We start from the raw sequence: 25,311 nt of genomic DNA, 5'->3' as shown, positions 1-25,311 counted from the left end.
GAAACGGTAACCTTATGAAGGTTTTGTACTTTTCAAGGTCATCTAATCGGTAATCACATCGAAATCGAGGTTGCTTAATCGGTAAGTTTTTGACATTACGAACTTAACGTTTAAGTTTTGTTCCAAGATGCCTACAACTAATATTCGGGTTTTCCAAGGAAAACATTTCATTTCGTAGTCGGAAAAATCGCCGGATGTTTCGAAAGAAAGTCTAGACAATCTCCAAAACTTAATTTTAACGAAGTTACTATTGACCGTCATACTGATAAAGTTAGTAAATTTCGGATACTATTTGCTCGGAAAAATCCTCTACATTTCAAGTTTTCATTGACACCTTGCTGTCTAAATTGTTATTAGGTCAACTTATAACGAACATTCTTGTTATTCCGGGTTGTTCCGTAAGCAAACGAAATATAAAAAGGTTTGCTTCCGTCAAGTTATGTAAGTCCAATCGGATGGTTTTTTTTCTGTTTGTTTGGAGCTATAGACTAGCACTAGGTACTGGCTGCCTACTTAGAATTATCTCGATTATTGATATAAATACGTTTCTGTGCGCATCTTAATGTCCTGCAGCTGTAGCTTACGGTTTAACTTCATCTTTTTGTTCGGCTACCGGCGTCGTCGTAGTTGTTTGGGTACCATATAATCGATCGATCAGTTCTTTCTTGTTGATTTTACCCATTGCATTCCGGGGAATTTCTTCCACTACCTTGACCTCTTTCGGCACTGCTTGCTTTGGCAGCTTCTGCTCTAGCCACACGAGTAGTTTCGGAATGCTGAATTCTTCCGGCGTTACCTGCTCCCGAAGGCTTACTACTGCAACCACTCGCTGGCCCCAGGTTTCATCGGGAAGGCCCAACACGGCAACGTCACTCGTGTCCGGATGTTCATGCAGGGCTGTCTCGATTTCCAGTGCAGACAGCTTAAACCCACCTGATTTAATGATGTCCACCGACGTGCGGCCCAAAATGCGAATCGTTCCATTTTCATACTGGGCCGTATCACCCGTCCGGAACCATCCTTCGGAGTCGAATTCGGCGGCGGTTTCTTGTGGTTTACCCCAGTACTCACGGAACACTGAAGGTCCTTTGATGTACAGTTGACCTGCTACAGAGTCCTTCGGCGCATCGGATGGGGGAACATTGTCACCGGTGTCCTTGTTCCAGAAACCTTCGTTTTCCTTACCCTCCAATGTCAATTGCCGACCGGATTCTGGCTCAACAATGCGAACGCTAACGCCAGGCAAAGGCATTCCCACGCAGCCCTGCTTCCGACTGCGCTGCTCGGAGTCCTGTACGTACGGGTTTGAAATGGCCATACCAATCTCTGTCATTCCGTACCGTTCAAGTAACTTGTGACCGGTTATTTCGTGCCAGCGATCGAATATATTACCCGGAAGTGGCGCCGACCCGGACACCATCAACCGGATCTTGTTTCGGCAATGTGTCTTCACGTAGTCACGCATGCGCGCATTTGCTCCAAAAACACTGTCGTACTCGCGTATCAACAATCCGTACATCGTCGGTACTCCCATTAATATGTTCACGCGCTCTTTTGTGGTCATATTCACGTTTAGCAGGTAGCTCCACACGCTGCTACTGTCGAACTTCGGCAGCATGACGCATTTTGCACCGGCCGCCAGCGGAAGATTAAGTGCATTGATCGTTCCGTGCACGTGATTTAGGGGAAGCGCATGCAAAACCGAATCCGTGGACGTTACCTGCCATGCGTGCGATAGGCAGCTTAGCTGGGCGTCCAAATTGGCGTAGCTAAGTACCACTCCCTTCGGTTTACCGGTCGTACCGGAGGTGTACAGTATAAGCGCGTTTGCGTCGCGGTAAAACTCCCCATTGAGGGCACTCTCCACCACGAGCAAATCGTTAAGCTGCAGCACATTTTCTCGGCTAGGATCTAAGTATGAAATGCCTCCCATCGAGGGATCTGAACCCGTATTGTTCGCTGCAGGACTGGTGATCAAATCATGGCTCACCACCAGAAAAGGCTTTTGCAGTTTTGCTGCCAGCGGCTCGGCGAGGGGCAGAAACTCTGGTGTAGTCAGCAGGAGTGATGCATCCGAATCTTTTATGTAATACTCAAGAAGGTCGGCCGGGTATTTGGCGTTCAACGGTACGGCTACAGGAAGAGAAACGCGGGAATGATAATTACACCAATCACCCACAAACCCAGAACTCATACTCACCAATCTGTCCCGAGAACCAACATGCCCACTGGCTTACAACGTATGTAATGTTGTTCGGACATAAGAATGCCACGCGGGATTGGGATGCACTTCCTGTTTAAAATACACAAAATCAGAATTAACCAATCAAAAATCGTGAGATTTTTAAATGAATTATCTAATCGCGAATTAAATCACAGCACCAAAATCCGTGCACCTCGGCATCTCACAGTAAGAAATTCGCAAGAATAAACCCAGACTAAAGTATTTCGTTTATTGCCAATTAGTGTCATGGCGTGAAAAATATAACAGCGATTTTGCAAATATCGTCACGGGTGATTCCTATGTTTTAATTTATTAGACCACCCCAAATAAGAACAGGAATAACCCAAACATAACGTCCGGTCATTTTTTGTCCTGATCTTTTCTTAAAAAACTAAAAGATTAGGTTGTGAATATTTTTCTTAGATTTTTCCTGTTTCCATATAAAAGCATAAAAACCAGTAGATCTTTTGGACAGCTTCCATAATTTGTTTCTTGTTAATGATAACAACGTAAATCACATTAGATTACGTTCTGACGGTTCACTTCCCATTGCTCGATTTGACTGGCGCCTTTCCATCTCGTTGCTTTCGCTGCTCATTAATCGGCATCAACAGCAAAACGATCGACATGCCAAACCAGTAATTTCTACTATCGTTTTAAACATAGCCGCTTCATACCACCCACACCGACCCAGGTACGGATTAGTCCTTTGAATGATTCGGTCTATTTCTGTCTCCTCTACAAAAGAGCGTCTTACTACAGTGTGTCACGAGGCAGAGCATCAGCCCTATGGTGGAGTGGCAGAATGTTATCGCTAAATCGAGGTTCAGATTGCGAGAAAATAACAAACAGTTTGCACCGGTGAACCGATCCGACTGTTTACAAACCACTTTTCGCTCCTACAATTAGAACAAACACCGACCCGAGGTGCCGATGGCCGGTACGGCGTCATTCAAGTTGTCTATACCGGGTGACATTTTTTTCCCATTTGGGACGAGTCGGAAAGCCAAATGATATTTCTGTTCCAGAACACTCATGCTTCAGCAAGTTTAGGAAGGGTTTCTACAAAAAATAACACCGAAATACGATAGCAATGAACAGGTATTATGTTTAAACCCCCTCTTGATGTGGATCTGATACGAACAAAATATCCGACAGTGTCAAGCGTTGCTGAATATTCTTTTAATTCCAGCCATTCGAAAGCAAGCTGATCAAATAAAATCAGACAAAAAGGCAATAACAAATGCAGTGATCTGCATTCAAACAAGCGCCTCAAGTGCCTACGTCCGGCATTTTTAAGGTTCAAGGATAAGGTATCGAGTTCAGAGAATGTCGGCGTTGGAAGCACGTGAAAGATACAAACAACAGAAACCCGTTAAGATCTGAGTTTTTTGCTCACTGAATTATGCGAAGACGGACATCGCGATGCTAAATTGCGTCGCAATTTTGAGATTTTTTTCTTCGTTTGAAAAAACGGTACACATATATCAGTGGGCACACTGACATATATCATTCGCTTTCTACCGGAGATGACATCTCCCCCACTCCTTCGAAGAAGAGAAAAACATGAATACGCCGGAAACTAAATTTGTGCTGCATATTATGCCGGAGACCTGTTTTTGGTGCGCTAAGCCCCTTTTACTGGCGCCAACCGAGCGACCAGTTCAATGTCGGTCGACTGCGTACCCTGACCTTGGCGCTCGGTTGGCTGTCCAACTTAAGAAAACGGAGACAAAAACAGCAACGCATTCAAGCATTTCCTTTTATGTAGCCCCCTTGGTTGCATCATGTTTTCCCAGTGATGAGTGACGACATGCCGTGCTTGTGTATAGAACTTACCACATTGTTTTGATATCTGAACGGCAAGTCGTTTGACGGCTTCGTACAGCTGTATAAAACTGAAATCGCCTACTTGATCCCGAACAGCCGCTTTTTCGCCATAAAGTAGCGCACGCTTAAATGGAGGAACGATCAATTTGCGTGCCTGCTCCTGATCGTACAATTTCGTTAGTCGCTTTAGTAGATCTGCATGGACGGCTTCCGGATCGGATGGTGGGCGGTCACCGTCGTCGAATGCTACCGGTTTGCGGTTGTCTGCCTGTGTGGAAAAGTTTTTGCTACAGATCGGCCCGCCGGTAAAGCTACTTAGCCTGGCATGTTGTGTTCTTAGCTGTAGAGAGTATTGCCTCATCCATGAAGCTCCCATACGGGGAACGATGCACGCATTCGATAAACCTATCGAGGATCCAAGGGTGCCGGCGGAGGCTAACTCCAGGCAGCTTCGGGCTAGAATGAATTTCGTCATTTGTTTCGCAGGCTTCTTTTTCTGTTTTTTCGAACTTTGCAGCCTCTGGTGCAGAGGGGCGAGTGTGAAATCGGTGTGCCCCTTGTAAGTGCACTTATTTTCGCAGCTTTTCCGAATCCGCGGACGTTCCGACGCGACGTGCGACTAACAGTTTTTCACTTTCACACCACTGTCTAGCATTAGTGAATGCCGTGTAAATCCGTTTTTGAAGCAGCTTCGAGAATTACACTACTTGTGCAGTTGTTTTTTCGGCGCACTTCTACAAACAGGAAGATTCGTTTCGTTCGCAAGTTCAGAGCTGACTAGATTGACCAACCAAAATCACAATGCAGCATACGGCAGTTTTCAACGAAAACATAACGTGACATGAGGTTGTTCTTGGACCGTTTGTTTTCGCAGCCGATTGTCAAATTCCTTGACAGATCTGTTTTGTGAATAGGTAAGGTAAATAGAATGTACTTAAACTTTACTCACCTTATGTACTATGGTACTATGCGGTCGACACATTATTCTATTTGTTGGTAGTTGGGAATTTGATTTGCCCAAAACACATTGATTTCTTTAAAATAAACGAGAATTTCTTTCCATCAATTTACAGAAATACAAGTGAAGTGTGAGTGTTCGGTTTCTTTTTCTTTGTTGCATATCCAATGCCCGTAATGCTTCGTGATGGATATTTGTCGCAATGCTTTTCAATCATTACTTGTTTGATACTAACGAATGCCGTTATCCATCGACAACGGCATTTACATCGTATTAGTATGATTCTGGTGTAGTTATGAAGGGTTTTGACGCATGGATAGAATGTACATTTGCGCAGTTATACTCCTTCTTATCAGCTCCTACTAGCGATTTCTTCCTGCGTCATGAATGTAATTTAAATTTTGAAGAAAACTATACACATAATACCTACGCGCTAACTGTCTGCCACATGTTTAGTCACATAGTTCTTTGAAAGACAACAAAAATCTTTATTTTATTATTTTACGGCCTCAAGTTGAATGGGTCAAATTAAGTTAATCGTTAAGAATCATATTTCCACTATTAAACATAAATAAACATCAGAGCTCGCTCAAATAAATAAAATAGGAATTTATGCTAACAAACGAAAGATTTAAGAAAAATAATGGCGATTGTAAATTTGTAACATAGTGGTATCTCATTTCATTTTCATTAAAGCGAATAAAAATGTGAAGCACTTCAGTTAAAACGTGTTCGATATACTAGGAGCTTCCTCTAGGCGCAGGGATGGGTATACTAAGAACAGCATGGAAATCGACATAAATAAAGTAAATTTTAATTAGAACTGTTCATAAAGTGTTGCTCTTCGCTCGGATCAATTTTGTAGCTCCTTAATACCTAATTCCTTCATTTCTTGCGTACTACTTACTATTCACGACATTCTGATCACGACTGCTGATTCTGATGTTGGTGCAATAAGTTAGTAGTCAACCGTACGAAAGATAGTGTGAATGTATGCATGTTTGTAGGTATGTTTTAAGTGATTTGTGATCCGTATTTTGAACGTACATAACTACCATCTCCACACAGCATCAGGCGTGGTTGCTCTAACGTAACCAGACCATTCTAAGTTTTGCGCGGAAAATCGAAATTTTCTGCATTTTCGTGTTTTTCTCTTCTTTCGTAATGCGCCCCGTAATTATACAATATGTAACAAATGCAGTATTAATCTGCATTGGAAATACTAAATATTGTCCTCGTTTTTTTCAGTTTCCGTCGTTTAGTTTCATTACTTCGAACCTACGGCACACTAATAGCGGTAGTTCATTTACATCGAGAACTAGGAAAAACACCGTTGGCGAGTTTTTCATTCCTGGTTTCACACACGGACAACAGCAGATCTCTTGACCACTCTTATTTTTTAAGGTTTGTAATATCTTCGTATAAGTGTAATTTGATTTCAGCATAATTTGTTCAGGCTCCTTTATCCTTTTCCATTTATCCGGTTTCCGTTTTCCTTTCCTTATTGACAATGATATTCACGAGCAAAACGACAGCAGTTGAAGTAGTTCCTCCTCTTAGCATAAGATTAGTCATGTTTTGTTTGTTCATTCGCTTTTCACTACTACATTTGGAAGCACCATATGCACCGATCTCTAACGTCATCTTAGGTCTTATTTTTCTCGTTTTTTTAACAACATTACCACCCCTTTTTCCACGTTTACCTCTTCGAGAGTCAGTATGCATGCATGTGTGTACGTCCAATTTTCAAGAGAAAATCGGTTTGCTCTACTGTAATCCTAGTTTATATGTTATATGAAAAAGCAGCGTATTCCAACATTTTTGCAAATCTTCTTTTTCGAATAGAGCATGTGTGTGTGTGTGGTTTTTTTTAAATGTATATTAGTTATGTAGTATGCAATGACAACAATTACCTCATCCACTCGAATCTGCTGCTTATCGTTGTCTCGGTGTCGATGGATTTAGGTTATAGAAACACTAGCGAATAGCTATCATGGAACAACTCGATGAACAAGAAATGGTACGGTTATGTTTAGTCTGTAAGGATTTCTCCAATCTTTTTGCGTGTAAATGTTTCGTACCCTTGAAACCATTACCATATGTGTTTTCTTCTCTAATGTTGGTAAATCTCTTCACACATAAGCAAAGATGATTTGCACACAACCGTTCCATGTTTTGGTAACAAGGATTTTGATTGATATTTTATTTATAAACGTTCAAATGAGCAGCATTTTGGGTCAATCTAGCTACGAAAGGATTTATGGAATCATCATTCCTTGCGAACAAAACCAAATAGCAAATGTGTAGTGCGTGGTTTGGTAGAGTAGAATGTAGTACACTGGGTAAAGTTTAAGGTTACTAGTATCTAAATAGCGTGGTAACGGGAAATTCACATTCCCCCCCTTATCATTCTGCATCATCTCTATCGTATCTTCCTTTGCCCAAAGAATAATACTCACTAATTTTTCTTATAACAATTCGATTGCACACGTACACACATATACATGCACACTGTGACTTTGATTTTCTATCGTTGCAGTTGCCCGTTTCCTCTTACCAACAATTGCTAAGTGTATATTTTTGTTCTTTTAATCACTCATGTTCGCCTTAATTGAAACAGTTTCCTGATTTTCGATCTCACTTTAGCCGTGAAAATGTGTAATTGGATCGCTTTGTTAAAATAAAATGTGTTCAGAAAATACCCGAAAACAAGGAAGATAAGTATAGCTAGAGATTTATTAAGAGAGAGAGAGAGAGAGATCAGTGTTAATTGCAATGCACCCCCGGGAAAACAGATACTAGCACACAAAAACGAATTTGCAACCTTCTGATTGTATGTTATGTAACGGCGGTGTTGCTGTTCCTCAAATATATTTAAGATTCAGTAGACATTTGGAAAAGAAATGCAAACAAAGTTTATGGCGCCTGACATGCATAAGTAACGATGAAACCCAACCTAAGCATCTGAACTACGACGAACCGGATGCCTGGGCGCCGAGGCTGGCCTCAAACAAAACGTTTGCCTGTTGCGTTCAAATGTAGAACGAATATTAAGCAATTTGGTGAAATATTTCAGGAAACTGGAAAGAAACCACTCGCATGTAATAGCTGCAATAACAATTCACAACCCCGTCGGTGCCTACCATTATGAGTCGTAACTGGAACTCAATCGATCGTTCGTCGGAGATGGTGGGGTCGATACCGAGCTGGAGTTGTTGCTCGCAACGCTTTGACGCGATTCGGACTGCATATCAGCGACCGACACCTAAAATAGTACAGATTCAGTACGTTACATCATGCGCATTTACGTGGTTGTAAAATTTACCTTCAGAACATCATGTAACGAGGACATACTACCCAAAGGACTAGGTGAACGTGGTAACGATGGTGGATGATCGCGTGGCCTGGCTGGAGCCGCCCGTTTAGCACCTGGTAAAGAATTGTTTGAACCTATTTTGGGATTTAATGATGCATTAAATATCCGACAGGCAATAAGGGGAAAGTGATGGGTAAGGAAAGGACGAATGTACTTACCATTAAGAGGATGAACCATCGATGGACGTGGCGGTGCACGAGGTGGCGGAGGAGCGTGACGCATAGTTGAAATCTAAACAATTGTGATAAAAAACCACCAAGTAAGATCAACTGTATATGATCTTTAATACACTTCTTTCTTACTCTTTGCTGTTGGGTGCTCTGATCGGCCGTCTCGATCGTGGTCGGTAAGTCGAGCAGCCGCTGCTTCTGGATTCCGTCGCCCGGACCCATGTGGGAGATGTGGTTGAAGTTGGTTGGGGCGGAGATGAGTTTTGAACGACGATCGGTGCTACTGTTGGTGGAAGATGTGTACACAATGTGTAACCGTTATCGTACCTTCTCAATGATTTCGAAACTCAATTATTTAATAAATTACTTACGTCCGAATGGTTCGGTTTGGCTCACGCAATGAAAATCTTTTCGTCTTGAGACGACCGTCCCTGTCACATGGTGAAAGGTTGAGCAATTCTCCTAAAAATGATACAAGGTAACAAGGTTCGATGTTGGTTAGATTCGGAAAATAATCCCTAACAACGCTGGTGATACTCACTCGTGTGCATATTCGCCAGGTAAACAACGTGTACACTATCGTTCAGATAGGTAAGCGTAAGGCTGCCATTGTTCATTAGTGGACGGGAACGTTTCAAACCAATTGACTGAACCCATTCAGCAGTTTGCGTGTTGAAGATATCCAAATGGGTTTCCGAGTAGACTAGGAGATGGCCATCGCAGTACGCTGTGGTAATGGATAAGATAGATAGCCATCGTTAGAATATTATATTTAACCTCGTAAAAATACATTTAAAGACCATATACTGATACTCACTGATATGCTTTGGTACTGCTGGGTACATTATTTCACGATCGCGGGATTTTCGACCTTGCAGATCGACGTAAATTGCAAGCGTCTGAAATACGAGTAGATATTCACCGTGCACTGTTGCGAAGGAATGAAATAAAAACTGTAAGTAACCGAGAACCTATTTATATCGTTTATAATCCGTGTGCTTTACCATTTGCTCCGTGACCTGACTGAATCTCGATAACGCGCCACGCATCAACACCGGAGAAGTTAAGGAAGTTGTTCAACTGGTTTTCCGGGTGTACAAGAGCTGTGGAAAAATACAGGATGGATGGTATTGAAGTATTCCGGCGAAAACACATTATTAAAACACTTACGCATCGCCTTGGCAGCTCCTTGCAAACAGTAAGCGGTAAAACCACTTTGATGGCCTACGGCGAGCCGCATATCCGACAGTACCTGCAGGCTCTGCACGGGATAGGCGACGGTGAACTCGCACATCTTGTGGTGCCGACTGCGGTCCCTATTCACAACATACACCACGATCTGGGAGGTGTTTTGCCGTTTCAGCGCCAACACGATGCAGAACACCGGCTGTGGGCCTCGCTCGATAATACCGGTGCAGGCGGTAATGCAGTTCTTGGACTCAGCCACCTTGATCCACTCGACATCCACCGTTTCGAGGGCTCGGATCGGTAGCAGCCTCAGATGGCGCTGCTTGCCGCACAGAATTACCAACAACTGCTCTTCGGCGATGTACCACAACTGATACACTTTCTTGCTTTCGCCGATGCGTGCGATCTGGCTACGATCCAGATCAAGACAGAACAGACCATCCTCGGTACCGAGCAGTATTCGCTCGGGGTCGATGATAAGCGCGCTCAGTGCATTGCGAATGGCTGAAACCGTACTGTCAAGCACCTCGCGCACCCGGAACATGGCCGTGTTGGGCAGATTGTTGCGCTTCAGTATGCGATGCAGTTCGCTTAACGCCACTACCCATTTGGCCTTTTCTGACTCCGTATCAGCCAGCATCAGTGTTTGCAACGAAGGACCACCGTCAAGCAGGGAAGTTGTTATCTGTAAGCAACAGAATAGAGACTCAATACCTCCATCCGAGGCGTTGGAATCGTGCTCATCTTACCCTAAATATACACGGGACATCCTTCTTCGTTGCATGGATAACATCGCTTTCGCGTACACCGGAAACTGTGAACTCTGGATCACGCATATCCAAGACCTTAAAGATGGAGAAAGTCAAATCAATGCAATTCTTATCGACTCTGTTTGCACTATTTCCGTAACATACCTGCGTTACGTGCACACTCGGTAAGGCGCTGCGGTCAGCGGAAATGTCGTACAGGAACAGCTTAAAATCACACACAACTACAAACTGCCGCACCCAGCCCCGTTTGACGCCGCCCAGCTTCGGTACCTTCACGTAGCCTTCGTAGGCCGTTCCGATGCCACGTGTCGGATCAATACCGAGTGGACGTTTTGTCTGATCCGATGGTACCGGACACTGGGTCGGCACCTTCGGGCAGCAAATCATGTGGCAGGCAAAGCCGCACAGTTCACACACAACGCCCTGACGCGTCAGGCCCACCATTAGCGACGTGCAGTGGTTGCACTTGGTCGGACTGGAGAAAGTGCGTACGAGAAACTGGTGTATCTTAGCCTTCTGCTGTCGGTGCGGATGAAGATCCTGCTGGTGTGACATCATTACGCTGTGCAAACTCTGTACGAAAGAAAACCAAGTTATAAGAAAAGTATCGAAAATCTTGCTGTTTAGTCCTTTTGCCTCTATTTTAGCGTACTTGGCTGTACAACATCTATATTCAAATCTGCAAACTTACCAACGAATGGTCACTCAAATTGCTTTTCGAGCTGGACAACGAATGGCCCCGATTGTTATCCTCCACATCGCCATCTTCGCTCTCCATCGAGTAGTTTGAATGATGCAGTGCTTGCTGTTGTTGTTGCTGCTGCTGCTGCTGTTGCTGCGCCTGCTGTTCTTGTTGCGCCTGCTGGAGCAACTGTTGCTGGTTGCTGTACGTATGATGTGCTTGCGGTATTTGCTGCGATTGCACTTGCTGCTGCTGCTGTTGTTGCTGAACCTGTTGAAGGTGTAATTGTTGTTGATGTAGTGACGAAAGGCTTTGATTATGCTGCTGATTCAGTTGATGATGTGCATTGTTGGTAGTTAGGTTGTTGGAGGAAGAGCTAGTGGATGTGTTTACGTGCTGCTGACCACTACCGCCACTACTTTTGCGATGCTGATGGTGCTGTTGTTGTTGCTGCTGCAGCTGATGCTGTTGTTGGTGTTGCGAAACTGTGCTGGAGCCGGCCGGTGGCTGCGTGCAGGAACCGGAATCAGGAAAGGGCGTGATAGTGAAAAATGCGAGTGCAAGAAGAGAAGTTTGGTTTCTCGGTAGAATTAAAAGTAGTTGTCCAAAGTGAACGGAAACCATCCCAACGGGTGTTTGGTGCTGATATTTGCAAAAGGGGGGTTGTAAATAAAACTGAAGAGAAAACAAAAACAAAGCATGCCCTACATCGAGCAAACCGCCTACTTTGGATAGGATGCGGTACTCGATCATTACTTACCATATTGATCGCTAACATGGAGTTTGTGTGCGTCGTTGAGCTGGAACCTCCACCACCGCTGCCGACACCGCTCGACTCCTTCAGGAAATGATCCAGGTAGGACATCTGCGAGGAAGGCCGTTCCAGGACTGCTTGCCGGGGATTTTCAAGTTCCCAAAAACGCATTTTTCAATTAACCACCATCACACACACACGCATCAAAAGACAAATGGTTACAAACATGAAAACGAAATGGTAAACCCATGAATGTTGGTTTGTTTTTGGAATGTTCATGGCGCAGCACAACGTTCGCACAACAAAACACAAAACAAATGGAATACATGGAACATTGTGTAACAGTTTGCGGTAGATTTAAAAAATCATTGTTGATAGATTTTGAGTTTAGTTTTTTTATCGTAGCGTTGGCAGCGGTGTTTTGTTGGTGATTCGTTTATGATTTGGAATGTGTTGAAATATTTTTTATTTGTGAAATAAAAAGAAATTATAAAAACACACACACGCGCGTATTGTACCGCGTTAGGCAAACAATTTTTATATGCGCACGCCGAATTCATGTCGATTTGATGTGATGGAAGTTGATGGTGTTTGATTTTTAGAAATTTTGTTTTACGAGCAAGGCGTTGCGGCAGCGATCAGAAGGAAGAAAAAAAGAAAAGAAAATGCACACAATTTGTTAGATGAATGCACCTTTGCTTAAGTACAGCAAAAACAAATTGTAACATCTTGCAGATGTATTGTTCTTACACCACATAAACTAACGATTTTGTTCTGCGACATTTTTTTCGTCTACTAGCTTGAATAAAGTTAGAGACATTATCCGATCGAATGACAATTTGGCGGTAAATTGGGTCGTTTCATTAGGAAGCTGGGCATTTCAGAGCAGTCGAAACAAAAAGAGACTGTTAGCACTACACGATCTATGGACTGTTACTTATTTTTAACATTTTTATACTGCACATTGTAATATACAAAATGCAAACGATTTCAGGGATACTGTTATGACTCCTTACGTTTCACTCTGGTTTACCTACCCCAACCGGAGCGGGCAGCCTTTGGCTTGGAATCCAGAACGGACAAGTTAATGAACTTACTGTTTTTTTATATAGCTGTCTTGAGACGTTAAAACACATCAATTGATCGAAGATGCTAAATCACGCGTTATTGGAATTAATATGTTCGTTATTTATATTTTATCTTTCTTTTGAATGCATTTCATTTTCATACGATTTGTGTTTCATATAATAACAATATAGGCCAAGGAATAAAATTAACTTTAACATTGCTATTTCATTTGCTCCATTGCGTATAGCTTCCTGGCCTCGACAAGAGTTCCTCCATTTTATGAAGGCAAATAACATTTAAAAAGAAGAATTCAACAAAAATATCTAACAATCATCTGACTTGCCTGCGTTCTGTTCTACATATCAAACTATTTCTTTTCCAACTTTTCGACTCATTTTATGTTGCTGTTCTGTCTATCGTTTTCCCCTTGACGATGTTTCGTCTGAAGGCTAATAAAGACAGTTTTAACTTGAATTATTATTTAATTTATGCAAACGATGGAACAACCATTCATATCTACTTGACTGAGATTCATTAGTTTTACAATGCTCTTTAGATACAAGCACGAAATACTTGTATCTGACCTAATTTGTTGCCCTTACTCTTGGGTTTTTTGTATCCTGATTTCACTTACTGTCTTGCATTTTATTTTACTTTACCATTTTTTTCTTGTTTTTACATCTTAGGTTGACTAGAAACTCTACATTACATTGCATTCATTGTATGTTCGATCGATTTTTCCTATCCTTCCTACGGTCACACATAGGCTTCTCACTTCCGGTGGCGTTCGCGACGCTTCTTGCGCTTCCGGCAGCTTCCTTTGCGTTGACTGCGCGTAAAGGAAAGGATCGCAGCGGATGCCGACTCAGATAGTGGCGGTGTGGTGGATGATGTCGCCTGTGGCGAACGAGATGACGATAGCTCCGACGATGAGTCAGATAAGTGCAGCGATGAGAGCGATTGCGAACGATTAGGGAATGCGATCGGGGTGCCATCTTCGAGGAGTCCATCGGGTTTCGAGACGTCGTCACTGATAACGATGTCCGGTTCTACTAGCACTACATTGGTCTTTGGTGTGGGTTGATCCTGAAGATGCATTTGTGTTTCTTCATCTGCACCATCTTCATTATTTTCCTCGATGGATAGAAGAGCAAACTCTTCACGTTCGGTATAAACTGATGGTTCCGTGTTTATAGTAGAAGAGGTTTGAGTCCTTCTTGAGGTATGCTTTCCGGCTTGCTGAGGTGTGGCCGGTGGTGTCAGTGGATGTATTCCATCGACCGTATCAAGCACCAACTTCTCTTGTATGGGCTCCGCAGCGCTAGCGGTTTCTTGCTCCAACGAGGGCACTACCGGTGTCCCAGACTGTCCCGTTGTCGAGATCGTCAACATCGTCGCCATGGGCGTGATGGCATGAGCGGTAATGGAGTCGAAAGGAGTAACGATGAGATCGTCCTGTGCGATTGCGCAACAGTGGTTATGGTGATGTTGGTGGTGCTGGTGCTCGGTGCCTTCGTAGTCACCGCCATTGTAACCGTCGGTCGATCGGATGGTAGTGGTGGTGGTCGTGGTGATTGTCGTCGTTACTTTTCGGTTATGGCAACTACAACACTGTTCGAGTTTATAATTGTTACAATGATCTGCAAAAAGGGAAGAAACACAACAACAACAGAAGAACAACAGATGTAGAGAGATGTTGGGTGTAGTAGAATGCGCGGGCGGAGGGCCGTCGATTGGTTTTCGTTTTTTTTTGGTTTTAGCAAAAATGTTTTTTCTTGCAGAAAAACAGCACAACCGGATGTTGATGACTACTACACGCTATGGTAGAAGATGAGGTAGCTGTTGGCTTTTAGCTTTTGTGACCGATTGTTTATGAGCTTGGATGAAAAACATCCCGATTGCGTTGCATTGGTGACTGATCGAGACATACTCGTATGATGGCTGGATGAACATGGGTGTGATCGAAATATTGATTAAATGCAAACTCCAATCGGCGGCGATGCACGCGTCATTTTCCTTTGATGCATTATTTTTGCTCATCGCAATAATTGCGTTTTTTTTTTGTTTTCGACTACGAATGGGGGATGCGAGCGAGCGAGCGATCGGCGAGCAAATGAGAGATAGCAATAGAGGAAATTCAAAGAAGATTCAAAAAGTAAGAGGTAGAAGAGCGCAAAATCATAGACCGGATGTTCATTGCACAACAAATGGAGGAAGAAAATGGTCATATGGAGATGCGATCAGATCACTAATCTAACGGCCGCCAACAACGCTCTTTTGGAAAATTGCAGTTAACGTGGAGTTGAGTTATGTGTTATCAAATTAATACAGTTCTTATTTTGTTTTTGTTTTGCTGTTGGTCAGTCAATTGAGCTGGTTTTAGCTTCGTTTTAGGATGAAACAGTAACCATTAAATCGTTTTCTAGTTCGCATGGTGTTAGGCAAGATGTTTCTTTTTTTTTGCTTTCCAAACATTATGGTGTTATCATTAAAATGTTAGTGTTATGCTTGGTTTTAGTTTAATCCATTTGCACAACACAACGCCTTCAACTAAGCAACATCGCACTACGATAGTGCTTACCTAAAAAAAATGCAAGGTGAAAGTAGATGACAAACCCACGAGTTGCATTACACGTTCTTCGTATATCGACTATACTTATCAATTTAAGCTCATTGAGTTGCAAAATCTCTCTCAACAGTCGTCCGACCCACGCGATACTTCGTTATGATTCGAATACTTTGCTTTTCAATCCACTGATCAACTGCAACATTCCAAAGTAGAGCCACTGTTTGTCGTAGGGGTCAATGAGGGGAAGATAATCGAAAACAAACGAACGTTTAATACACATGTAATGTAAACAAACAATGAATAAAACACAGCAGGACAATCAACAACATAATCTATAGAAAATCGAAAGCCAAGTAAGTAAACCAAAAATAAAAACAATAAAACACGCATTAATATTGACATGAAATGAGGAAGGAGAAGAATAAATATACAAAAAACAAAAGAGAAAAACAGTAGATACAAAGCTCACAAACAAAGCAAATTATAGACAAAACAAAAAAGCGTCTGCGCCTGCGTATGGAGCTTTTCTGCACATTAGCAATAACTCACTTATCAAACGATAAAAGAGAATAAAATGCCGTATATAAAATGCACTTTACAGAGAGGTTGTCGAACTCAAGCCAAAAAGAAACTCAAATAATATGAAAACGAAACAAAAGGAAAATATTAAACAAGTAAGCACGGGGTGCTCTCAGATAAAAACAACAGGGGATTCGTCACAAATATAAGTAAAAGGAAGTATTACGTATACGTTTTGATTAGATAGAGCAACAGGCCCCAGACGCAGGACGTGACACCGACCCACACGGAAAATTTGCGTCTCATTGCTCGATCGCGGATCGCGGCCATCGCTGCCCTTGCCATCGTATTGTTGGTGTTGCTATTGTCGTCAACAGCAGCAGATGCTACTACCGTCGATGCTGATATGATGGCAGGTGAAGACTTTGGTTGACCCATACCGGTCCCTTCTGCCTCGACGCCTTTCGGCAGGAGGTGATTGTTCTCCCGTTCGTTACCTGCCATGTTGTTATTCACGGATGTGCCCACCGAAGTAGCTGAAGGGCTTGTGATAACAATTCGCTCGGCACCGTCGTCATTAGTAGCGGAGGTGGTAGTAATTTTACAGCCAGGGAGTGACACAACACGGTTATGATCGTTAGCGTTAGCTCCTTCCGCTAATGAAACGTTAACGGTGCCATTGTGCTCGCTCTTTGCTGAATGATGCTCTATGAGTTCACTGTTGTTAGCCGCGATGCAGCTAGTAGTGGTGCGAGTGATGGCATTACTGCTACAGCTAGTGCTGGTAGTAGGCGTTGCTGCATTTTTCGTAGTAGCTTTAGCTGACATAACAACCTTCGGATGTGAAGAGACGTCGCCTGCGTGTTGCTGCTCCTGTTGGAAATCTGGTTCCGTCCCACTCACTTCCGCCGCCATATTTGAATTTTCTGCAACCAATGCGTTTCCATTTTCATCAAGCTGCATCGTCGTTGATCCTATGCTTATACTACTCTCATCGGATTTCGTCAGATTGCTTCCCACAGGCGGCAACAATGATGCCGGCTCTTCCGTCCGGTGAGGCATTTCGTTCAACTCGCGAATGTATTTGCTTAGGACGGCCCTCTCAAAATCGGTTAGCTCATTGCTGTCGTCTCCAGTAAGCGTTGCGTTTTTGTTTCTTCCTTTTGGTTGGTCCTCGCTCTCTTGTTGTTGTTGCTGCTGCTGCCGGAGCCCTTTCAGTAAGTTTTCAACTAACAACTCATCATCGCCACCTTCGATGGAAGCGCATTTATTGTTGTTGATCGGTTCAACGCCTACCAGGGACAGCGAATGCTTTCGCACAGTCTCAAGTACATCTCGCATTTCCACCTCGCGGGAGCTTCTTGGACGTCCTGTAGCTGCTGTGGCGTCGTTGATGCTATTACGAGCTCCTCGGTAGTTGAATGTTGGTACGCTCGTCAGTTGCCCGACCGGGACGGTTACTGATTGGTGGGGAATGTATCATTTTGGTTTTTCCCCCAAACGATGGAGAGAATTGGTTGTTTCCCGGTTGGTTTTAGAATGATTCAGTTTGTTTCGTTCGATCGTTGTGCGTTTTGTTTTGTATTTTGCGACAGAGAAATAATCAAACACATTTAGTTCAGTTGATAAAAAATAGCACGTTGTGGCATGAGCGCCACAAAGCTTTCATAGGAAAATATACACACAGACACACATTCGCACGCGAGCACACACACACACACGTGTAGGGAGAGATACGCTTTTCCTGTAAAGTACAAGTCGGGAAATATGACTCTATGTCTGGTTTCTAACTAGGATACATTATTTGCATCTTTACGTGGCCTCTAATAGGTCGCATTTTGCAATCGCATTGAATTATGTGTTTAAAAAAGCCTTCTTTATTGCTACTAATTCGTTCCGCGATCGGCCCTGGTCTTAAGAGTGGATAAATGCTCTAATACAGCATGAAGCAAACACTTTGGTTTAAACGATTCCTACATTCTGCCTATTACCCGCTACTGCACATACAATAGATACACATAGATATACACTTAGGTACAGGACGGTGGTGTCGTGTTCTCAAAAATGGGACAAGGCAGTATGGGACGGACCAAACAGAGGCTTTATGACGATGGGAGTATGGATGTGTTCAGGAAAGGGGAAGCATCCAAAGCAGATCTACTTCCGAGGTTAATCAAAGGCAGCCGAGGCCTTGCGAGTTCTGCTTTATAGAGAATCTGGGAATTCACCTAAGATACTGTGAAGGAATGTTTGTTGCTTAAAGATATCTTCCAAGCAAGTGCATTACATGTTTGTATAGGTGCAGTCACGTAACAGTGAACCAACAGATTACCTAACTTCAGCTTCTGTAGCCGACCATACGACTTGCCGAATAATACAACTTTCGGGACCGTAAACATATAGCAAATATATAAATGCACATAACGGGGAGGGCTAGGTAATATAGAAAAGTATCTTTTAAAATAATCACAGACATTAAATGGGTTAGTTAACGCTAGTTTATCTCTCGTTTCTCTAATAAAATAGAAACGAAATGATATCGTTTGAGTGAAAGAGAAAATGCATACCAAAAGAAACAAAATGTTGGTTGAGTGACATTCGGCTACTTCCTATGTACGTCTGTTTTAGTAACTATCAGTGGAAGCAGTTACCCGTAAACCGTGTGCCAACGGATAAACATCAAAACGCTTAAATTAAGCTTAAATTAATTAAGCTTTTTTGTTGCTTTTAAATATTAGTCAACCATCTCCGATACTACATATTAAATTGTCCAACACCGTTTCGATTTTCCAAAGCGTTTATGAAGCGCACCAAAATATTCTACACAGTACACACGAAATTTACCTTGCCGTAGTCACTCAACGATGCAACGATAAAATTGAAGCGCTTTTAACATTAAAAGAATCTTCTTTTTCTGGGGAAGAAATCTTCCACCCAATGGAAAACTAAAAAATACACTATAGTTGTTTATGAACTATAAAAATCGCAATCAATATCTTATTCCTTTTCTATTTGTATCACCGTAATCCATTTAACGGCGATAAAACAATGCAACAATTGGTAGGAAAATCCAATGCAAGGAACGTCCAAAAATACCCGCTTTTAAATACTGTAAAAGCTTTCAAAAATCAATAGCGAGAACATGAGTTAACAAATAAAAACTAAAAACAGATCCACAAGCTAAACACCACAGATTGGTACTCACATCCTTCGTTCGACTCTAGACGCTGTTGTAGTTCTTTGATCATGCTTTCCTTGCGTTTCAGTTCGCTTCCAATCGATTCACAAATTTGTCGCGTCTCGAGAAGATCCCTTAAAAGAAGGAAAACAGGAGGATCCATCGTTAACATCGAGTATACTTCACCAATTTAGAGCAAAACTCGGTCGCTGCCAAACGGTTCGGTTACGTACTTTTGAGCCGCCACCAGATCAGTGCGGGTGCGCGTAAGCTCCTCGGAAATCACAGCCTTCGCCTGGATTTCGTTCTGCAGCGAGCTCTGCAGATTGAGCAGCTCCATCTTATCGAGCTTTTGCGAGCGTCGGTTGCGCCAGTTCTTGTTATCGCTCGCGTTGTGATTCAACGGCCCAGAGTGCTTCAGGTACTCGAGCTCTTCGGTCATTTTCGTCGCGAGAGCCTGCAGATACCCGCGAGCGTCCTTCTCATCCGACACCCACTGAATGATTTCCGCAATCTGACGTTCCCACTGACTGAATGCCTGGCGTCTATTTCTGTTTGCGAAGATGAGAGATGGTTATAAGTGTAAATTGATTGCGACCCGAACACAGTTTTCTTCTTCCAAACCTACCTTAGGTCTTCATATTCGCTTTCCATTTGCAGTCGTTCGTTGGTCAGACGGCGGTTCGACTCACTAAGTAGCTCGACATCAGTGATCAGTTTACGGTTGTCGTCAAGCAGGATCTTCTTCTCACGGTCGTGTCGCTTGCGCAGCTCCAGGATCGTCTCCTCCGAGTCCGTAAGCGACTCGAGACGGCTCGAATCCAGCTTCTCACGGGCCTGCTGCAGTTCGCGTTGCAACATCTCCCGATGGTTGTCCGCCTCGTTCAGCTGATCGCGCAGGGCCGATATTTCGATATTGTAGCGCGTCTGCTGTTGATTAATTTTCTCACTGTACTCCACTTCGAGACGATCAATCTCGAGTCGGATGGAGTCCGAAGACGATATTCCGAGTGAGTTCGACGAACCCAACTCCGACGAGCTACGACTTCGAGCCTCCACCTGCAGCTGCCGGTAACATTCTTCCGAACGTTCGCGCTGTTGTCGCTCACGGTTCAACTCCGACAGCAAATCTTGAATGCGGGCATCCTGCTCCCGGCGCAGCTTATCCGTCTTGCGCAGCTCAATGCGCAGTGTATCCACTTTCTGCATCGTGACTTCCAGCTCTTCCTCCTTGTCGCGCACCTGGCGGGAAATTTTTTGCTTCTGTTGGCGCAGGTCGGAAAGCTTGTCCGTCACCTCGGTGTACTCGGTCATGGCCAGCTTGCGCTGTTCCAGTGCGTCTTTCAGTTCTTTGTCCTGCTGCTTCAAGCGGTCGAGCGCATCCTGGTGCTCCTTCTGCAGGTCCTCCTTCTCTTGCCGCAATAAACGGATTATCTTTTCGTGCTCCTTTAACTTGGCGTCACTCTGGCCATCAACAGAATCGGACGAGGTGCCGACGGAGAGTGCCCCGACGCGTTCGAAGCTCTTAATCTGGCTCTCCAGCTCACAGTTACGCTTAGTCAGAATGTTTATCTCATCCTGCAGCTTTCGCGTGCTATCCGGACTGAGACGCTGTTTCTCCTCCGAACCGTGTTTGTCCAGCTTGAGCGGCGCTACCGACGGAACGCCACCACTACCTGCCAATTGACTAATATTGTTACCCATGGCACGCGACAATCTTCCCACGTCCGACAACGAGCTGTCCTTGGTAAAAGTGAACCCTACGAACGGCAGATGGTGTCCGGAGAAGGCCGGATTCGTCGTCGGTGGCACTGCATCCGACTGCTTGACATCCGCATCGTCCACGTCGAAGTTGGACGTATCGGTTGGACTAGAAACCTCCGGTATATACGGTGCCTGCCCGTTCCGTATCGTCTCCCAGCTGATACCCTCGAACCACGGGTGCGCCTTGAAATCGTCGATACCGTTCTGCCCGAGACGATACTCGGGCGCACAGATCAGCCCCCGGATCAGATCCTTCGCCTGTTCGCTCACGCCATACTCCTCGTCGTCGTTCGGGAAATCGAACGAGTTTTTGTGGGCCATGATCTTGCCGTACGTCTCCACGAGACTTTCCGCGTAGAAGGGCGTCTCACCGTACAGCATCTCGTACATGCACACGCCCAACGACCACCAGTCGCACTCCGGTCCATACTTGCCCTGGCCATCTTCCATCGCGCGTAGGATTTCCGGCGAGATGTAGTCCGGCGTGCCGACCGCTACGTTCGACTGGACGGTGCCCTGCGGACCGAGCCGCAAGCAGGAGCCAAAATCGGCTAACCGCACGTGCCCGCTCGCGTCCAGAACGATGTTGTCCGGCTTGATATCCCGGTGGACGTACTTTAGCTCGTGGATGCTGTGTATTGCCAGAACCATCTCGGCAATGTAGAACCGCGCCATGTCCTCTGGTAGACGGTCCTCAAATTTGCTCAGCAATGTCAACAAATCTCCACCGCAGTAGTAATCCATTATGAGGTACTAATAATAAAACCAGATATAAAAAATGTTAATGGAAATGGAATACACTTCGAGCAAAACTAGGGCATATCTTACCAAATTGATGTCGTCCTGGAAAGCGTAATGCAAGTTAGTGATCCATCGCCGATCACCAAAAACGAGCACATCGCGCTCCTCTCGAAAGCAGGCTGTCTCGGCACGCTGTGGACAAATCGTGGACCCATATTACAATTCCGAACTATATAGCTATATGTTTTTGCTTTTACACAAATCTTACCTTCAACATTTCCCATTTGTTCAGTATCTTCATTGCATAGATCTGACTAGTGTGGTGCATCCGCACGACGCACACCTCCCCGAACGCACCGCGTCCGATCACCTTCAGCACCTCGAAGTCATCCCGCGACAGGCGCAGCTGCTTGATGCTCTGCACAACCGACTTCATCAGTTCGATAAAGTCCGACACTGTCTTCTCCCGGCGCAGCGATGAGTTGCAGCACTCGTCGTACAGCACCAGCAGGCAGTCGAGCATGGTCTCGACCGATAGGAACTTCTCCGCCGAGAGACCGGCGGCCGCCACCACCCCACCGAGGATGTTGCCGAACAGGGGACTGTTGGTTGTGCCATTGGCATTGCTGCCCCCGTTGAAGTTGTTGTTCGCATTGCCGCCCGACGTTACCTGGTCGAGGATAAGATTTTCCAGCTCCTTAAGGCGCGCCGCAGGAGATTGAACTGATGGAAAGTAGAAACAAGAAAAGTTAAGTCACGCCTCACAACTTTCTCCAAGGTGTTTTTGGGCCGTAATCTTACCGGACAGTTTCGACAAGTTCAATCCCGCCAGGACGTCTTTTTGATCGGTAGCCATGGTGTTGTTTTGCTTCTCGCTCTATTTCTGTAGACCGGAGAACGAATCCAAATTTCGTTACGTATTTCGTCCCAAAATGTAGGATACACGAACGAGCACAAATTGCAGGCACCAAATTTCATTAAACAGATACAACGCTACGTCTTGTATATCCGTAGTAGATTTCTTAGTTCCTATCTAATGCACCGGAACTACTGTACTCCAAAAATTCAAAAAGTTCTTTCTACCGATGACTTCTTCCCAGTCTCCCAGGCGTTAACCAAAAAAACTACGATGGATGGCGTATTCCCTTTGTGTGTGTGCGAGTGTGATCCTGCGAAACTCCTTGCCTTTATTCTACACTCGGCTCTCCTAGGAAGGCAGTTGATCCTGTAGCAATGGCATCGGATCCAAGGAGACAGTGTTTTCTTTCCTTAGTGCATTAACCTCTCGTTTGAAGCGAAATGGAATCGAACACTACTTCTAGAAAGCTGCTACCGTCAGCAAAAATAATGGCGGTGGCGATGGCCGCCAGGCGATGGAGATTAGGACAACCGCCACCACCGTAACGGTGGTTCGCCACAGCTTCGCTGCACCATTCGATCGTCCGATGTAGTTGTTCCTTTCCAGGCAACGTATCTGAGGTAAGGAGCAACTCAACGTGCAATGCCGAACCCAGGTACACCTGCAATGAGTGAAAAATGATGTGAATAAGATTAATTAATGAATTTTAGAATCTATAAAATTTAAAGTAAACAAATCAATCGTTAATGAGTTAACGCTTTTCTTTACATAGTTTGTCAAAATACTAAAAGTAAACAAAAACTGAATCGCGTTGTTTGGTATCAGTGTTTTTTCATGTTCGATAAGTTCGCGGAAGTGTAGTTTACTACGAAGTTACTACTTACAGCATTTCCCGGCATTTTATTCCAAAGTCCCATCAAAACACTAACAAGTACCAGGTTTCATCTAATAAGTAGCGCTCCATAATGGCAACAACGCATCATCGTTGGCATGGCAACATTACCATTCTACAAAGCCACATTCAATATCTAACATGTTTCATCTCGCTGTCGATTTGCGTCCAGTAGGCGACGGAGACCGAAATCAAGGTTTGAGAGCTGTCAAACCGATAGCGAAATGAAACTTGTTAGATATTGAATGTGGCTTTGTAGAAACCTGGCACCAGGTTGTGTTTTGATGGGACTTTGGAATAAAAAGCTGGAAAATGCTGTAATTCTTACGCAAAGACGCAAAACATGCTGTTTCAAAATATATACGACTAGTAAAAAATCAATTAACGCATTTCACTTCACACCGTTTCCATTAAAAAGAAATTGTTGGTTCGTTAGTTGGATGTACGTCTTATGTTCGCCAACCTTAGCTAGATCCATTCTTCCACAAAACGAAATGCCAACAGCCACGCATGCTTTCGGTACACATGCAACATGCACGCTGGGGTCTGATAGGCGCGTACAAACGAGGACCATATAGCCACTTGAGATCACGAAACAATAGCGGACACATGATGAATTCGCACCAGACGTAGGAAAGTCCCACCCAGCCTGCAGGTTGATGCCTCCTCTGCCTGGCCAGCGTCAGAATTTGTACCTAGACACGGCTCGCACGGCTCGCAGTTGCGCTGATGCAGGACCAACTAATTGCATTCACGAACGGCGAGGTAAATCCGTGTCAAATCAAACACACGCAAAGTCCCCTTTTGTCCGCCGTTGTGGCATGTGAAGCAGGGCTATATTTGCAGCCCAAACGAACGAAGTGGTTTCACTTCCGCACCCGGTTGGTTAAAAAAAAAATGGAACACCATTCCCATTAATCCGAGCAAAGGTTGGGGATGAGCGCCCACTTGAAGGGCGCGCACTATCGCAACCACCAGAATAAGCGCACAAACAAAGCACAAACTCCCAAAACACGGAATGGCAGGCCCTTGGGGCGCCATGCACATGGGCGTAGGGAAAAGTAAAACAATTGTTAAACAAAAAAGCAAAACCCCAACGCCCGGCAGCAAGCTCAACGCGCCCGATCCACCTACTCCCAAAGGAAATTATTGGAGCGCAGAATTTTGCACATTTTTCTGGTACTATTTTTCTTATTTTGTTCCACTTTTTTTTGTGGGACGGAACCGGCGGCGCTAGACTCACATTAGTATGCGAGTGTATGTATGATTGCTAATGCTTTGATTCTGGCGTTTTTCTGGGCGCCCAACCCATTAGCTTCATCTAATTAGAAAATGGGTGTCACGTCATCTGAAAATGAGACGAATAGAAATAATGTACACAGGGCATCATACACACATTAGCGCCCATTCTGAATTCGATGTAATTTTCATACAATCTTTCTACCTTACTGTGTTGGAAGCACATTGAATACAATGGAATGGAATCCCATGAATTCTATAGCATAAAATATATGATAACTTTAGTACCGCTTAAGCAACATTATAAAGACAACAATTTCATCCCATAATTACGTTTCTCTTGCGCTTTATCGAGCTGTCAATCCAGTGATATTCTTTCTGTTTTAGCCCAAAAGGACTTTGGAACAAGGTGAAGGACTTCTCCGTCGGAAAGCTAACTGCACAAAAAAAAGGGTGGCTTGAAAGCGGTTGTTGGGTTCATCCGGATTCCTGCAGATTGCAAGTGCGACAACAACAGAGGAAGTGAGAAG

The 25,311-nt window shown here is 44.2% G+C and overlaps 2 protein-coding genes across 4 annotated transcripts in view; both read right to left on the bottom strand.

Moving 5' to 3' along the window:
* Positions 1–314: 314 nt before the first annotated feature.
* On the bottom strand, positions 315–4,748 carry LOC131259772 (malonate--CoA ligase ACSF3, mitochondrial). The gene is made up of 3 exons (XM_058261353.1): positions 4,064–4,748; positions 2,201–2,293; positions 315–2,133 (listed from the first exon to the last, which is right to left on the bottom strand). The coding sequence occupies exons 1-3, from the start codon at positions 4,527–4,529 to the stop codon at positions 581–583; spliced, it is 2,112 nt and encodes a 703-aa protein (XP_058117336.1). The 5' UTR covers positions 4,530–4,748; the 3' UTR covers positions 315–580.
* Positions 4,749–7,843: 3,095 nt separating this feature from the next.
* The window catches only part of LOC131260440 (serine/threonine-protein kinase Genghis Khan), a 40,646-nt gene continuing 23,178 nt past the window's right edge, over positions 7,844–25,311 (bottom strand). The window contains exons 3-22 of one of the 3 annotated variants that reach the window (XM_058262157.1): positions 22,593–23,311; positions 22,060–22,514; positions 21,879–21,983; positions 19,915–21,803; positions 19,520–19,837; positions 19,314–19,420; positions 11,959–12,086; positions 11,208–11,468; positions 10,661–11,089; positions 10,496–10,591; positions 9,729–10,431; positions 9,563–9,661; positions 9,376–9,486; positions 9,100–9,285; positions 8,930–9,020; positions 8,691–8,841; positions 8,547–8,619; positions 8,338–8,462; positions 8,156–8,277; positions 7,844–8,092 (exon numbers count right to left, since the gene is read on the bottom strand). In XM_058262157.1, coding sequence (XP_058118140.1) covers positions 8,158–8,277; positions 8,338–8,462; positions 8,547–8,619; positions 8,691–8,841; positions 8,930–9,020; positions 9,100–9,285; positions 9,376–9,486; positions 9,563–9,661; positions 9,729–10,431; positions 10,496–10,591; positions 10,661–11,089; positions 11,208–11,468; positions 11,959–12,086; positions 19,314–19,420; positions 19,520–19,837; positions 19,915–21,803; positions 21,879–21,983; positions 22,060–22,514; positions 22,593–22,647 — 5,502 coding nt within the window. In that variant the 5' untranslated portion in view covers positions 22,648–23,311 and the 3' untranslated portion in view covers positions 7,844–8,092; positions 8,156–8,157. Of the gene's footprint in view, positions 8,093–8,155; positions 8,278–8,337; positions 8,463–8,546; positions 8,620–8,690; positions 8,842–8,929; positions 9,021–9,099; positions 9,286–9,375; positions 9,487–9,562; positions 9,662–9,728; positions 10,432–10,495; positions 10,592–10,660; positions 11,090–11,207; positions 11,469–11,958; positions 12,087–12,841; positions 14,661–16,605; positions 17,569–19,313; positions 19,421–19,519; positions 19,838–19,914; positions 21,804–21,878; positions 21,984–22,059; positions 22,515–22,592; positions 23,312–25,311 lie in introns of those variants that run through there. The other 2 variants (XM_058262158.1, XM_058262159.1) reach the window with 2 other exon arrangements.

This window comes from Anopheles coustani, chromosome 3 (assembly GCF_943734705.1).
Source record: "Anopheles coustani chromosome 3, idAnoCousDA_361_x.2, whole genome shotgun sequence".
NCBI classification, from domain to species: Eukaryota; Metazoa; Arthropoda; class Insecta; order Diptera; family Culicidae; genus Anopheles; species Anopheles coustani.
The sequence above is the reverse complement of the archived record's forward strand: the minus strand, read 5'-3'. Positions and strand labels throughout refer to the sequence as shown.

What these genes read in the sequence shown, in the direction of transcription:
- LOC131259772 (XM_058261353.1), bottom strand. Translation starts at nt 4,529, where the DNA reads ATGACGAAATTCATTCTAGCCCGAAGCTGCCTGGAGTTAGCCTCCGCC. An exon ending in TCAGATATCAAAACAATGTG is followed by an intron (nt 2,294 to 4,063) that starts GTAAGTTCTATA and finishes TATTTTAAACAG; the next exon opens with GAAGTGCATCCCAATCCCGC. An exon ending in TTGGTTCTCGGGACAGATTG is followed by an intron (nt 2,134 to 2,200) that starts GTGAGTATGAGT and finishes CTCTTCCTGTAG; the next exon opens with CCGTACCGTTGAACGCCAAA.